Source organism: Barbus barbus, assembly GCF_936440315.1.
Source record: "Barbus barbus genome assembly, chromosome: 21".
Lineage (NCBI taxonomy): Eukaryota > Metazoa > Chordata > Actinopteri > Cypriniformes > Cyprinidae > Barbus > Barbus barbus.
This window is the reverse complement of record NC_136749.1, coordinates 5,747,966-5,761,094: the sequence shown is the minus strand read 5'-3', so window position 1 is coordinate 5,761,094 and position 13,129 is coordinate 5,747,966. Positions and strand designations below refer to the sequence as shown.

Sequence of the window (13,129 nt, the reverse complement as noted above, 5' to 3'; positions counted from 1 at the left end):
TATCATCCAGGCTGATTAATCAGCCAATATTAGGCCATACGATTATCAGCATGATAAAAGACAATAAACATCCACTGATTAAGACTGATGTAGAAAAGTGCTTGGTCCTTTTTTGTCTGCTCAACAATCTGCTGACAATCTTGGCAATGAATAGTGAACATTTGACTATTTTCAAACCCTTTGAGTTGCATAAAAATGTAAAATAACATATATTTAGTGTTTTAAATGGTTAAATGTTCCTGTAGCTCAAACAGTTGAGCATCCCGCTATAGAGACACCCGAGGTGAAGGGATTCCCAGAGAATGCATGAACTAAATGTCCATTTTGAATGTAATGTAAGTCACTTTGGATTAAAGCCAAATGAATAATTAATTGTTAAGTGAATGACTCGGCTTGGTAAGTTATAAGAACATTCCGACAATACTGTTTCCGGGTTTAATCTTTAGTCTATTACAGTCAATTATAATTCAGTTATTATTATTATTTCTATTAGAAGAAACTCTTTTGTTGATAAGCGCTTCTCATTAGAAGACTAGGACGATGGTTGGTTTTGTTCACAAATGCACGTTGCACTCTGAAACTCACAGCGGAATTATTTATTTAATTAAATCACAGCCCAAATTTGCAATTTGGTAATCATGCTAAGCCATAACACAATTTTGGTTTTCTATTGATTAATCATGCAGCTCCACTGTCTGGCTAGGTTTTGGCGTAACACTTTAGAATACTGTTCCATCATTAATTAATAACTACACAAGAACACATGAGTAATGCAATATTAGCACTTTAGTAGCTACTAGTAACTAACAAGAAACTTTGATTAATTAATTAGTAAGTAATAGTGCTTAGGTGAATGTGGTAGTTCACTATTAGCTAATCAATAACTATTATTTTTTCATATCTCCATAAGAACTACTGTATACAGGTTCATAATTAATATGAATAATGCATAATGTATCATTAATTCTAAAGTAAAGGTCATGGTAACCCACTAGTAATGACTCAAGTATTACCAAATTCTTCAGGGGGGAATTACTAATTATTTGGATCAATATTCTAAAGTGAAGATTTTGATAACTCCCTAGTAATGACCTTTTTGTAAGGTTCTGGTTAGTAATTCATTTTGCTAGATTTAGTAACACTTGAATCATTACTAGTGGGTTACCATGATCTTCATTTTAGAATTAATTACACATTATGCATAATTCACATGAATTATGAACCTGTTTACAGCAGTTCTTAGTAGTTCTCCAGGATATATATACAAAATAGTAGTTATTGATTAGCTAATAGTGAACTACCAGTTTCAACTGAGCACTATTACTTACTAAACCATTAATCGTAGTTTCTTGTTAGGTAATAGTAGTTACTACAGTGTTAATAGTCTATTAGTCACTTGTTCCTGTGTAGTTATTCATTAACGAAGGAACAGTATTCTAAAGTGTTACCGGTTTTGGTATTGAGATAAAGGATCATGATGATGTTAGCACTGCTTGGACCCAGAAATGGTGACACGTGACATCAGACATAATGACAAAACGAACTTGTAGCCACCTACTGGTGTAACTATGTGACCTATAGTGTGACTGAAAAATCTCTACCACTAATAACTGGACTGACAGCCTGTCTGCAATGTGCAAACACAGACAAGCCATGTGATGTAAACACTAAAAAAGATCTAAATATGAATACTTTAAATGCTGTTTGGTCAATGTAAAGACAATAATGTAAGATACAATGTAATATTGTTTGAATCTTGACTAAAATGGCTACAAATTAGATTAATTCCTGACTCAAGTCGAGAGGGCGTTTAATAACATATTGATGTGCCTGGAATCTTGTGGCTCAATCAGTGAAGGTCAGATGGTTGTGTAGATAGCTCCAAACCTATTTAACTCTAGTCAATGAGTGTGTGACCTTGGCTACACTGATTGGCTACAGCAACTGATTTTTATTTTTAAACAATGCTTTCTAGCTTTGTATGAGGTCAAAAAGAGTGGCTTGTTTCACAGAATATGTGACATTCACAGATCAGTTTTTCATAGCCCATATTTTCATAGCCTAATATGTTTCTTGCATAAATTGAGAATAGAAGCATTGTGGAAAAAAGGGCATAAATATGATTTGGTTAATATAATTTGCATATGTGTGTGAGTTTGTATGCATGGTTTATGACATTGGTCCTCATGATGATGACTTAATGTGTCCTTATAAACCAAATGACTTAAGAAACATATTAAACATTGTCTTTTGTTTTTTTTTTAAATAATAAAAAAAAAATGACAAAAGGTTTCTGAGGGAGTCTTTTCTGTTAAGGGTTGGTTTAGGGGTAGGGGGTATGTGTGTGTGTGATTTATATGCATTTGCTTGTCCAGTGAATCAGATATAGAGCTCAGAGATGTCGCCTGGAGCTGCTGTTGACCAGAACAAAGATATGTCTGTTCACAGGAGAGATGGCACTGACTCCCACTGACACCCAATACATATACACACATCACAGAAGAGATAACACACCTTCTCTCTGCTGCATGTCCCTAATTAAACTCTGACACAAATGAGAAGTCTCTATGACCTTGAGATCAGTATTTCAACTTATTAAATTGATTTAAATAGCCTTTGTTTCACCCATGCACATCGGAGTGGCATTTGAATGAACTAATTTCATTTAATATTTTTATTTTCAAATAGTTAATAAAAGAAGTGGAAAACAGATGGCTTTGTAACACCATTCAAATATCCCATGAAAACACTGGAGTGTAAGAAATAACCTACTGGGTGATCAGGACCCTACTGAGCGCAAGATTATCCCTCTTATTACATGACTGCTTTCCAAATATATAAATGCACAATAATGAGTTTAAATTATTTTATTATGTGGGAAAATAACAGGGAGTGATACAAATGACAAGAAACTAGCTCGGCTATGTTGGAAATCATTAACCACAGTCAAAAGGATTGATCAAATAGTAATAATCAGTGATGTTTTTTCTTGTTTCTTTGTCTTCACAGCATGCAACGTGACCATTCACAACCGCTGCCGTGACACACTGGCCAACTGCGCCAAAATGAAACAGAAGGTAAGAGTCAATAGAGGGGATAATTAACGAATGGTCATAACACTGAAATGTTTGTCTGTTTGGCATATAAAAAAATACAGTCTGGATGAGATGTTATGTTATTTTTGTATTAAAGGCAACTATGTGATCAGATATGCAGGGAGCTAGTGTTTTTATGGAATCCAATAATACAGACTGATAAATGCCAAATAATTGTCTATAATAACTAATACTTTATGGAGTAGACTTTCATAACATACTGACACCTAGAGGTAGCAGAGAAAACCCTAGGGTTAGATAGTTCACCCAAAAATGAAAATTCTGTCATTTACTGACTCATGTTGTTCCAAACTCATATGACTTTGGTTAGTCTTTAAAACACAGATGAAGAAATTTCTATATAATGAAATCTGAGAGATTTCAGTCACACTGTATCTCAGGGGTTCTCAACTCGGGCCATCGAGGTCCACTTTCTTGCAGAGTTTAGCGCTAACTTTGATGAAACTCAACTGCCTGTAATTTTCTAGTCATCCTAAAGATCTTGATTAGCTTGTTCAGATGTGCATTATTAGGGTTGGAACTAAACTCTGCAGGGAAGTGGATCTTGAGGGCCAGAGTTGAGATCCCCTGCTGTAGGTACTTATGGCTGAGAATAAGTAAGGAGTACTCCCAGTATTTGTAACTAGGGCTTCTATTTAACTTGATTTAGTTTAGTATAACTTATGTGAATTAAGGCAATGAGTTTGCACAATTTTTGAGTCAACAAATGAGTTTTTATAGTGTATGAGGGGAAAGTTTCGGATATTTTTTCCTAATTATATTATATTGCATTGCTTAGTTTCTCAAATTGTTGAATCTGTGTGATTCTTTAATTGCATTAATTCATATGAAATCATATAACATATTAATGAATTGTAGCAACAGAGGCTGGCTCTGGTCAGGAACACCGCAACTTTACATAATGTGGCCCTCCGCAGCAAAAGTGAGTTCCTTTCTTTCATATCTCACATCTTTTTATTTAATATTTATGGCTATTTTTTTCTCATGACTGATTCCTGTCACTAATTCATAATAATAACACAACTTCTTGAAACCAATATCTTGTTAGTGAGCAGTTGCAGTACAGGCTGTAGTGTCATTTGTTGTGGTATCTTGATAGTTACAGTATGTTGCAGTGGTGGTTAAACAGTGTCTTCTCATTAAAGAAAAGCTTTTATTCAGGAATGTGTTTTCCTTTGCCAGATCCAATACTGAAGGAGAGGCCGAGTTCAGCCATTTACCCATCAGAGACACTGAGACAGTCTTTCCTCGGTTCCCGCAAAGGACGCTCCACACTGTCGCTCAACAAGAGTGTCTCCACCAATAACATTGCAGGGTAAAGAATCTGATCACTGATCACAGACATGAACAAAGTGTGTTAATTATGCTCATTTTTGTGTGTTGTATGAAGAGGAAAGATTACGTCTCTATTAGTGTGTTTGAATTAAAATCATGTCAATGATATTCATAAAGTTTATGTAATGACAGAGTGACGTCATGTGAGTTAACTTAAAGAATGAACTGATGAAAAGTCGCTAAACACAAAGTCTTTGTGGCTCTCAACAGTGTTTGGAAGCAGCATCTCTGTAGCAAAGATGTAGGTTTTTCTTTTACAAAAACACAATTGTTACCATTTTCTACTCTGAAATGTCACTTATCTTTTCAGTTGCGATGTAATTTTATTGATAAAAGGATAGTACACCCAAAAATGAAAATTCTGTCTTTAATTACTCACCCTCATGTCGTTCCAAACCCGTAAGACCTTCACTCATCTTCGGAACACAAATTAAGATATTTTTGATGAAATCCGGGAGCTTTCTGACCCTCCATAGACAGCATCACAACTACCACCATTTAGATTTCCTCAAATATACCACAAATAATTTTAAGACTCCCTAGGTGCTACCTTTACTGCTTGGCCATGCACAAATTTTCTGAAATATATTTCAAAATATCTTTTTTCTACCATAATGTACATTGTTACAGGAGAGCTATGATTTACAGCTCCTCTACAAAGTCCTCATCCTTGCTTGTTTTTGATTTTCTAACAGAAGTCTAAATGATGATTCTCCTGTCGGATTGAGGCGGATTCTGTCTCACTCCACAGACTCTCTGAACTTTAGGAACAGAGCCATGTCCATGGAATCCCTTAACGATGAAGGTACAACTCAAGACATTCACAAAACAGAATGAAAATGGGAAGGCATATATAAAGTTTGCTGTGTTCTCACAAACATTTCTACAGGAGAAATGTATTATGCATCAATGCTGGAGGAGCTGGAGAAGGATGGGAAGGATTTTGAGGTAGATTCCTGGAGTCTGGCTGTGGACTCTTCTTATCTACAGTCTCAACGAAAAGACGTCATCAAGAGACAAGACGTCATATATGGTGAGACTAGCTATTTCTGGGATGGATCTTATGTTGTTACATGCATGCAAACCTCAAAAACACTTATAGATGTTTGGTATCTGATTTGGGCCACTTAATAAAGCATATCCAAATGCAGTCCACACCTGATTAAATCTTAAAAACTTGTATCTGATTCTCCTCTTACTTTTCTCGGCATTTCACAACACATCAGTTGTTGATTGCATGAGAATTTCTGCATGTGAATAACCAAGGGAGTATGCATGAGTCACCATTGGCAAATGAGCAATAAGTGTGTGGGTGATTAATATTATATGATTTGATGAAGTTGTTTACTATATCAGTTTCGTAAGGTTGCACAGTTGCGCAACATGTGAAGTGATCTACCAGGCAAATACGTTTTGGTTCTGGTGAGGTGTTGAGGTCTATTTAGTCTCACATAGTCTGACCTTCAGACTGACAGCTGAAGGTCTGGAATCCATGGCAGCTTTCATTGGCGAAGGTCCGCCCATGAGGCCGTTTTGACTTCGAAACTCCTGAAGTGTTTCCAGCTAAGTGTGCCATATGCATCAGACGTTTAGCCAACGGTCCGTGGGCGTGACTGACGTCTGAGGCTGAGACTATGGTCTATTCACATTGAATGTAAAATAAAAATGCTGGGAGAATTGAATCAGAAAGGTGAGAGAAAAATGTGGACTGCTCTCCATGTCAGTGTTTCCCAACCTTGGTCCCAACCTGAGATATCCCCAACTGTATACCGTCCGTCTTATCTGACACATTTAAGATATTCAAGTCTCTGTTTACAAGCTGGTGAGTTTAATCGTATGACTAGAAACAGACAATACAAAAAAATTATTGTCAAAATATTGTATCTGTACATAATCCTTAGTGTAGATGCATCCTTTGTACTATCAGGTTTGAACTGTGATGTCTGTGATTTTCCATAAATCAATGCATCTGTGTCTTTCAGAGCTGATTCAGACAGAACTGAATCATGTGCGAACGCTGAGGATCATGGAGGGGGTGTTTCGCAGAGGAATGCTGGAAGAGGTGTTGATGGAGATGGGTGTAGTTCACGCCATCTTTCCCTGCTTAGATCAGCTGCTGTCTATTCACTCCAATTTCCTGAGCCAACTATTGCAGAGAAGAAACAATAGCCTGGCACCCAGCAGCAGCCGCAACTTCACCATTCAAAAGCTGGGAGATATACTGGTGGAGCAGGTGAACTTCTGAAATACAGCTCACATAAGAATAGTTAGTACTTGCTATAGCAATTACAGTTATTAACGCATAATTACTAGCAACTAACCATACACCAAATCCTAATCCTATAGTGGTCCTACATTGTTAATAATTATTTGGCCAAAAACGCATGGCTCCTGCAGCACTTTTTGAGGATTGTCGTATAGAACTGTCAATGTTAAATCGACTAGTTCAAATTAAAGAACAAGGAATTTCCTGCCAAATGCTGACCGACAGCTCAAAATTTAAATCAATGTTGTAAACTTATAGTACTGCATTTTGAAGCACATTGCATAAAACTTTTTTAGGGTCATCAATTAAACAGGCATTTCATTTTCTTTATGTATTTCTTTTTTATTTATTTTGCCTCAGCAATAGATATAAACGTGCTAAACATGCTCATATGGGCACAGTAATACCTTGCACCCTTCAAGGTGCTTAGGGCAGTTGTTCCTACTGAGTGAGCAGACCGTTACTGAACTTTTCTCTGCTTCAGTTCTCAGGTCAGAATGCAGAAGAGATGAGGAAATGCTATGTTGAATTCTGCAGTCGACACCTGAAAGCTGTGAAACTCTATAAAGAGTTGCTGGCCCGTGATAAGAGGTTCCAGCAGTTCATACGGGTGAGGGTACAGCCAGAAAAAGACATGCTTGTCAGCATAAGGTTCCAGTAATTTTTTTTGTTTATTGCCTTGAATGTTTTTAATAAAATATATTTTTTTTACTATTTGTTTTACTGTCAAGCGGGTAAGCAGAGGTTCTTTACTGCGTCGCCATGGTGTCCAAGAGTGCATCTTACTCGTCACGCAACGCATCACTAAATACCCTGTACTTATCAAGCGCATACTAGACAACACTAAAGGTGAGGCTATATTCAGACATGTACTGAAAAATTACAGCCAGTCCTTGTTTGATCATGTAAAACTAAAGTCTGGCCAAACTGAATTCTGAATGTTTTTTTAATGTGCAGTTATGGGCAGCAATGTCATACTTTTTAAAAAAATTATTATGGAATTAAAACACACCATGTTAATTCGTCTGGCCATTTAATTAATTTTCCCCCATTTCTGTCACAGATGGACTTTTGGTTCCTTGACACTGTTTCCTCTAGCTTTTTTTAGTTGGGTACACTTAATATTCAGCAATATTGTTGAATTGATTATGCAGATGATATGGAACGGAATATTTGCAAGAATTAATGACATATTTGTACTTTTATTTTTTTTTAATTATAACAAATCACACAGTAGCTACAGTACATTTACATGCACCCAAATAACCTGGTAGTAATTGGATTGATGGCTCATTCAAATTGAAAAGCCTTCATGAAAACATCTGAATCAATCCAACTGAACTTGAATGAAATTTCCATCAGATTGAAAGACCTGCAATAATCTGATAAATAGGAAACAACCAAGCTTGACTATGACTATCTTCTAAATTAAATTCAAAAATAGCTTGTGTCTTGTATAGCGTCGTGATGTATATGTTTGCTAGAGCCCTTTTATTATAAGTTTTCTGTTTACAGATGTAAACGTCTTAAGAACTTCTTATGTTATTTACATCTTGCGAACTGGTCAGTGAGGAGACTCCCCTGGAAACAGCCCTGGGTCAGATATGATTCCCTTACTCTGATACGAGGTGATCTGAGAACAGATTTGATTTAAATCACAGGTAATGAAGAAGAGAGTAGATCAATGGCTGACTCTCTGACGCTGATCCGGGAGCTGCTGTGTTCCGTGGACCAGCAGGTTCAAGAGTTAGAGCGAGCACAGCGTTTGCAGGAGATCCAGTCTCGTCTGGACCCACGAGCTGAGACGAAAGTTAAGGGTGGAGGAGTGTTTGGTGGAGGAGAGCTGCTGCGCCGCAGACTCATTCATGAGGGAGCACTGCTCTGGAAGACTGCTCAAGGCTCCAGACTCAAAGGTGCCATTAGTGTTTATGTGTGTGAGCGAGTAAGTGAAATAGTTGGTAAATGGGCAGATTTATCAGTAACTTTGTGTTTTGTCTGTATAGATGTGCACGTTTTGTTGATGACAGACATCCTGGTGTTCATGCAGGAAAAAGACCAGAAGTATATTTTTCCCTGTCTGGTGAGTCACTGCTTTCTGTTGGCTGACTATCAGTGGATTCACTTAAACTCTGTTCTCCATCATCCTACATCAAAATCAAACTGCCTAGACTGGAATTATAATAGTTTGGGCCAGGGCTGGGGGATAAAACGATAACACTAATTGCCGATATATAATTCTCTTTGATAAAATGATAATAAGAGTTTGATAAATGTTATGTTTATTAAATTATTAAAGGAACACTACACTTTTTGATGAGCCCATTTTTTTTTGGAAATGGGCTCATTTTACAACTCCCCTAGAGTTAAACAGTTGAGTTTTACCGTTTTTGAATCCATTCAGCCGATCTCCGGGTCTGGCGGTAGTACTTTTAGCTTAGCTTAGCATTGATCATTGAACCGGATTAGACCATTAGCATCTCGCTCAAAAATGACCAAAGAGTTTCAATAATTTTCCAATTTAAAGGTTGACTCTTCTGTAGTTACATCGTGTACTAAGACCAACGGAAAATGAAAAGTTGCCGATATGGCTAGGAACTATACTCTCATTCCGGCGTAATAATCATTTTCTGTCGGTCTTAGTACACAATGTAACTACAGAAGAGTCAACCTTTAAATTGGAAAATTATCGAAACTCTTTGGTCATTTTTGACTTAAAAAGTGTTTGTCATGTTCTGATCATAAAGAGTAGTTTAAAACCACACCATAATTAACAGTCTGGTTTCTACAACTCTCACTTGGGTGCAAAAATCTGCCTTTAAACTTTATTTTTATTCAAATTTATCGTGATAATTATCAGTATTGACTAATATGAAAAATTTTATCGTGATTATTTTTTTGGCCATATCGCCCATCCCTACTTTGGGCCAAGTAAAAATATTTCGATTGAATGTTAATCAAAAATATGTCTTTTCCCACCGACAAAGACATTCATACAAAGTAAAAAGATTATTTATTATAAATACCATAGACCGTACTCAATATATTTTCTTTAGACATTTATGTAATTATTTTTTTTGGGGGAGGGAGAGAATTTACAACTTAATTTCTCTATAAACAAAAGCTGGATTAGCTACATTATGAAAGTAGAATTTTCAAAATAAAAACATTTTGTTAGTCAATGTTTAATTTAGTTTACTTGCTCTAAATAAAGACAACTTTGAAAGACCTGAATGTGATGTGTTTTTAAAATATGCATCGTATTTTTTTATGAACTCACTTTTTTCATCTCTTTTCACAGGACAAACCAGCAGTACTGTGCCTTCAGAATTTGATTGTGAGAGATATAGCCAATCAGCAGCGAGGAATGTTCCTCATCAGTCACTCCACACCTCCAGAGATGTACGAGCTCCACGCCGCTTCCAAAGACGACAGAAACACTTGGATGAAACTCGTTCAGCAGACAGTGAGCAAGTCAGAGTCAATTCACAATTCTTTGCCCCAATATCTCAATGCACCGCTAAAATATCTCCGCACAAGCAACACCGAACACTTCATCACTTCATTTGTGTGTTTCTATTATGCAGCTGTCCATCAAGAGAGGATTTCCCTCTGATTGAAACTGAGGACAAAGCTTTGCTACGACGACTCAAAGGTTTGTATCAAAAATCTGTTAAAGGTCAAACCACCTTGTTTTTTTTCTTCATTTTTGTTTTGTTTCTTTCTCTTTCTAGCTGATATCCAGCAGAAGGATCGTGAAGTGTTGGAGCTGTTGCAGGAGCGTGTGACATTGTTCTCGGATTTGGCTGAGGCCACCGGAGGTCAGAATGTTAACGTTCCCTCAAACTCCAGAAATATATTCAGAGCAGATACGCCCTACGCTCCCCAGGCGGAAAAGCTACTGAATGGCGCCATTGTTGAGGGTAGGCAGAGGAGTGTACAACATTATAGAGAATACTTACACTGTAGTAATGAAGGACATTAACACTGCTTTCTTATTTATATCAAAATTCAGTGGACAGACTGAGTGAAGTGCTGTTGGGTTCCTGCATTGAGCGTTCACAGTCCTGCACACTGAATGGTGAATCGACAGAGGTACAATTCACCTCTAAAACAACAGGTACCGTATTTGTCTTTGGTATACATTGTGATTTTATGGTAAAATTTTTTTTTATTTTTAATTATCTACATGTTAATTATCTAAAGTACACTATTTCTTAATCTGTATTTTGGTCTTGTTTTTACAGTAAAATATTAAAATTATAAATACAAAAAATAATTCATATTAAAAAATATAGTAAATTAAAAATATACAGATACTAACATTTCAACATGATTGAAAAAAGGTAAATAAAGCTATAAGATATTAAGAGTAGCTTCAGAGACTCATTCTGTTACATTTATTGTTCTTACATCAGTGGCAATTAGTTTTTGAGGATACATCTAACAAAATGTAATGAAATTAAAACTAGGAAAAAAACAACTATTTGCCACATTCTCTGAAAACACTTTATTTTACAGTATGTGTACTTACAATGTACTTAGCTAAGAAAGCTCTGGTAATATAAGGTAACTACATGGGGTAGGTTAGGTACATGCCGGCTGCCTGTACATTATCCCTTAGATCATTTCTACTGGGAAATAATGCATATATGTATTAGGACGGATGGTTTATTAAAAATAAGTAACTCATTTTTTGTACGGGTTTCTGTAATTAATCCTGATTAATCCCACCTAACTTTAAAATTTGTTATAAATATATGTGTCACATTCGTGACAGTAAAAGGCATTGTAGTTTGTCATTTACACTTAGACATGAATATAAGCTTATATTGTATTATATTGTCCACATGGTGTTATGGGATTTTCAAAAGGAATTGAAGATAATAAAGCTATGAAATAAAACTGACGTTTCCTCATCTCTCATATTTCTTTCCTTGAAATAGATAAAGGAACGATATCAGTTAACGGAACCCATGAAATAAACAGACCATCTAACAAGGTAAGGTCCGATAATTTACATAAAAATGTTCCTAAATATTGTATTCATTGTTATTATTTATTATTACATTTCACAGGACAGGAATGGGAACCAGCTGCAGGACAAGATGTTGAATGAGGTACACCTTAAGGAAGCTTTTAAAAAAATATATATATATATATTGAAGATAAAAACAAAGATAACTGTCTGAACTGTTTGTGTTGGAGGAGGTGTGCCAAAGACTTGTGAACCTCAGCACTCAGCTTCATGCACTACAGGTGAGATTTAGACAGAGAGGTGTGCTAAATGGGGAGATTTAAGACAAGCGTGTGCTAAGTGACTCGTTGTTCCTGTGTCTGTAGGCTGCAGTGATCAAGCAGGACTCAATCCTGGAGGTGTACATGCAGAAGGACTTGTGTCCCACTACAACAGTAGTGCTGGAGGCAGGTGGTCCTGAGGCTACTCAAGGAGATCTGGCAGAGCTACAGCGCAAATACAACCTGCTGCAAGGAGAAGTGATCCAACTACGGGCCGCACAGGACAAGAAAGGCGATAGAGAAAAACAACTCCAAGAGCTGCGGCTTAAAGACACAGTGGACACACGTGACACATTGATCTCACAGGAAACAGCAGTTCAGGTGGATGGCACGCAAGAGGACGGCAAGACGGCGATATTTCCTCGAGCTGACAGTCCTAGAGGTGAGTCCTCTTAAAACTCTTCTCAGTTGTGCAGCATTCCTGTCCCTTTTCTCCCCTCAACCGCTGTATCTCTTGCACACTATCTCACTATTTATTACTCTGGGAACATGTAATGTCTTGCCTCTCTTTCTTGGCTCTTGTCCTTGGATAGTGGAGATAAGTGCAGGTGTTCTGTTAATGAAAGTGATACTATTAAATCTTATCAATGGCTAAATTTCCATCCACATATTTTAATGCAAAATTTTGGGATGTCAAGAGGTTTTTTTATATGATAAGAAAACGTGCATAAAATATGATGGAAAAACATTGACTGAATAAATTTTATGCACAACTCGAATTTGCCTCAAGCCAGTATTTTTCAAACTGGTTTGTGCACCCCTAGGGGTTAATAGTAGAGTTGCATGGAGTGTGTGAGTTAGAAGCTAATAAATAGATTTTGTTTACCAGCAATGGTCATGTGACTGTTAGAAATAGTTAACTCAAAAATAACAATTTTGCTGCAATGAATGGGTTTTGTCTATGGAGCCCCTAAAGGGACATGATGGTGGACATATTTTTCAAATGTTTTGCATACTCTCGCAAAGCTTAAGTGTTTTTGTCCCCCACAGAAAACCACGCTTAACGTATAAAATATAAAATACTGATAAAAAGCTCAAATTTCAGATTTTATTAAAAATATACACTATGTACAGAAAAGCAACGTGCAAAGAGTTTTTTTTTTTTTAATGTTTTGTC

The 13,129-nt window shown here is 36.5% G+C and overlaps 1 protein-coding gene across 1 annotated transcript in view; it reads left to right on the top strand.

Moving 5' to 3' along the window:
• Window positions 1–13,129, top strand: part of arhgef2b (rho/rac guanine nucleotide exchange factor (GEF) 2b) — a 40,446-nt gene that overhangs the window by 25,295 nt on the left and 2,022 nt on the right. The window contains exons 3-20 of the mRNA XM_079445193.1: window positions 3,010–3,077; window positions 3,975–4,038; window positions 4,299–4,431; window positions 5,147–5,256; window positions 5,341–5,484; window positions 6,434–6,684; window positions 7,202–7,327; window positions 7,449–7,566; window positions 8,379–8,630; window positions 8,721–8,797; window positions 10,016–10,188; window positions 10,302–10,369; window positions 10,449–10,637; window positions 10,730–10,834; window positions 11,661–11,716; window positions 11,793–11,834; window positions 11,923–11,973; window positions 12,058–12,394. Coding sequence (XP_079301319.1) covers window positions 3,010–3,077; window positions 3,975–4,038; window positions 4,299–4,431; window positions 5,147–5,256; window positions 5,341–5,484; window positions 6,434–6,684; window positions 7,202–7,327; window positions 7,449–7,566; window positions 8,379–8,630; window positions 8,721–8,797; window positions 10,016–10,188; window positions 10,302–10,369; window positions 10,449–10,637; window positions 10,730–10,834; window positions 11,661–11,716; window positions 11,793–11,834; window positions 11,923–11,973; window positions 12,058–12,394 — 2,364 coding nt within the window. The remainder of the gene's footprint in view (window positions 1–3,009; window positions 3,078–3,974; window positions 4,039–4,298; window positions 4,432–5,146; window positions 5,257–5,340; window positions 5,485–6,433; window positions 6,685–7,201; window positions 7,328–7,448; window positions 7,567–8,378; window positions 8,631–8,720; window positions 8,798–10,015; window positions 10,189–10,301; window positions 10,370–10,448; window positions 10,638–10,729; window positions 10,835–11,660; window positions 11,717–11,792; window positions 11,835–11,922; window positions 11,974–12,057; window positions 12,395–13,129) is intronic.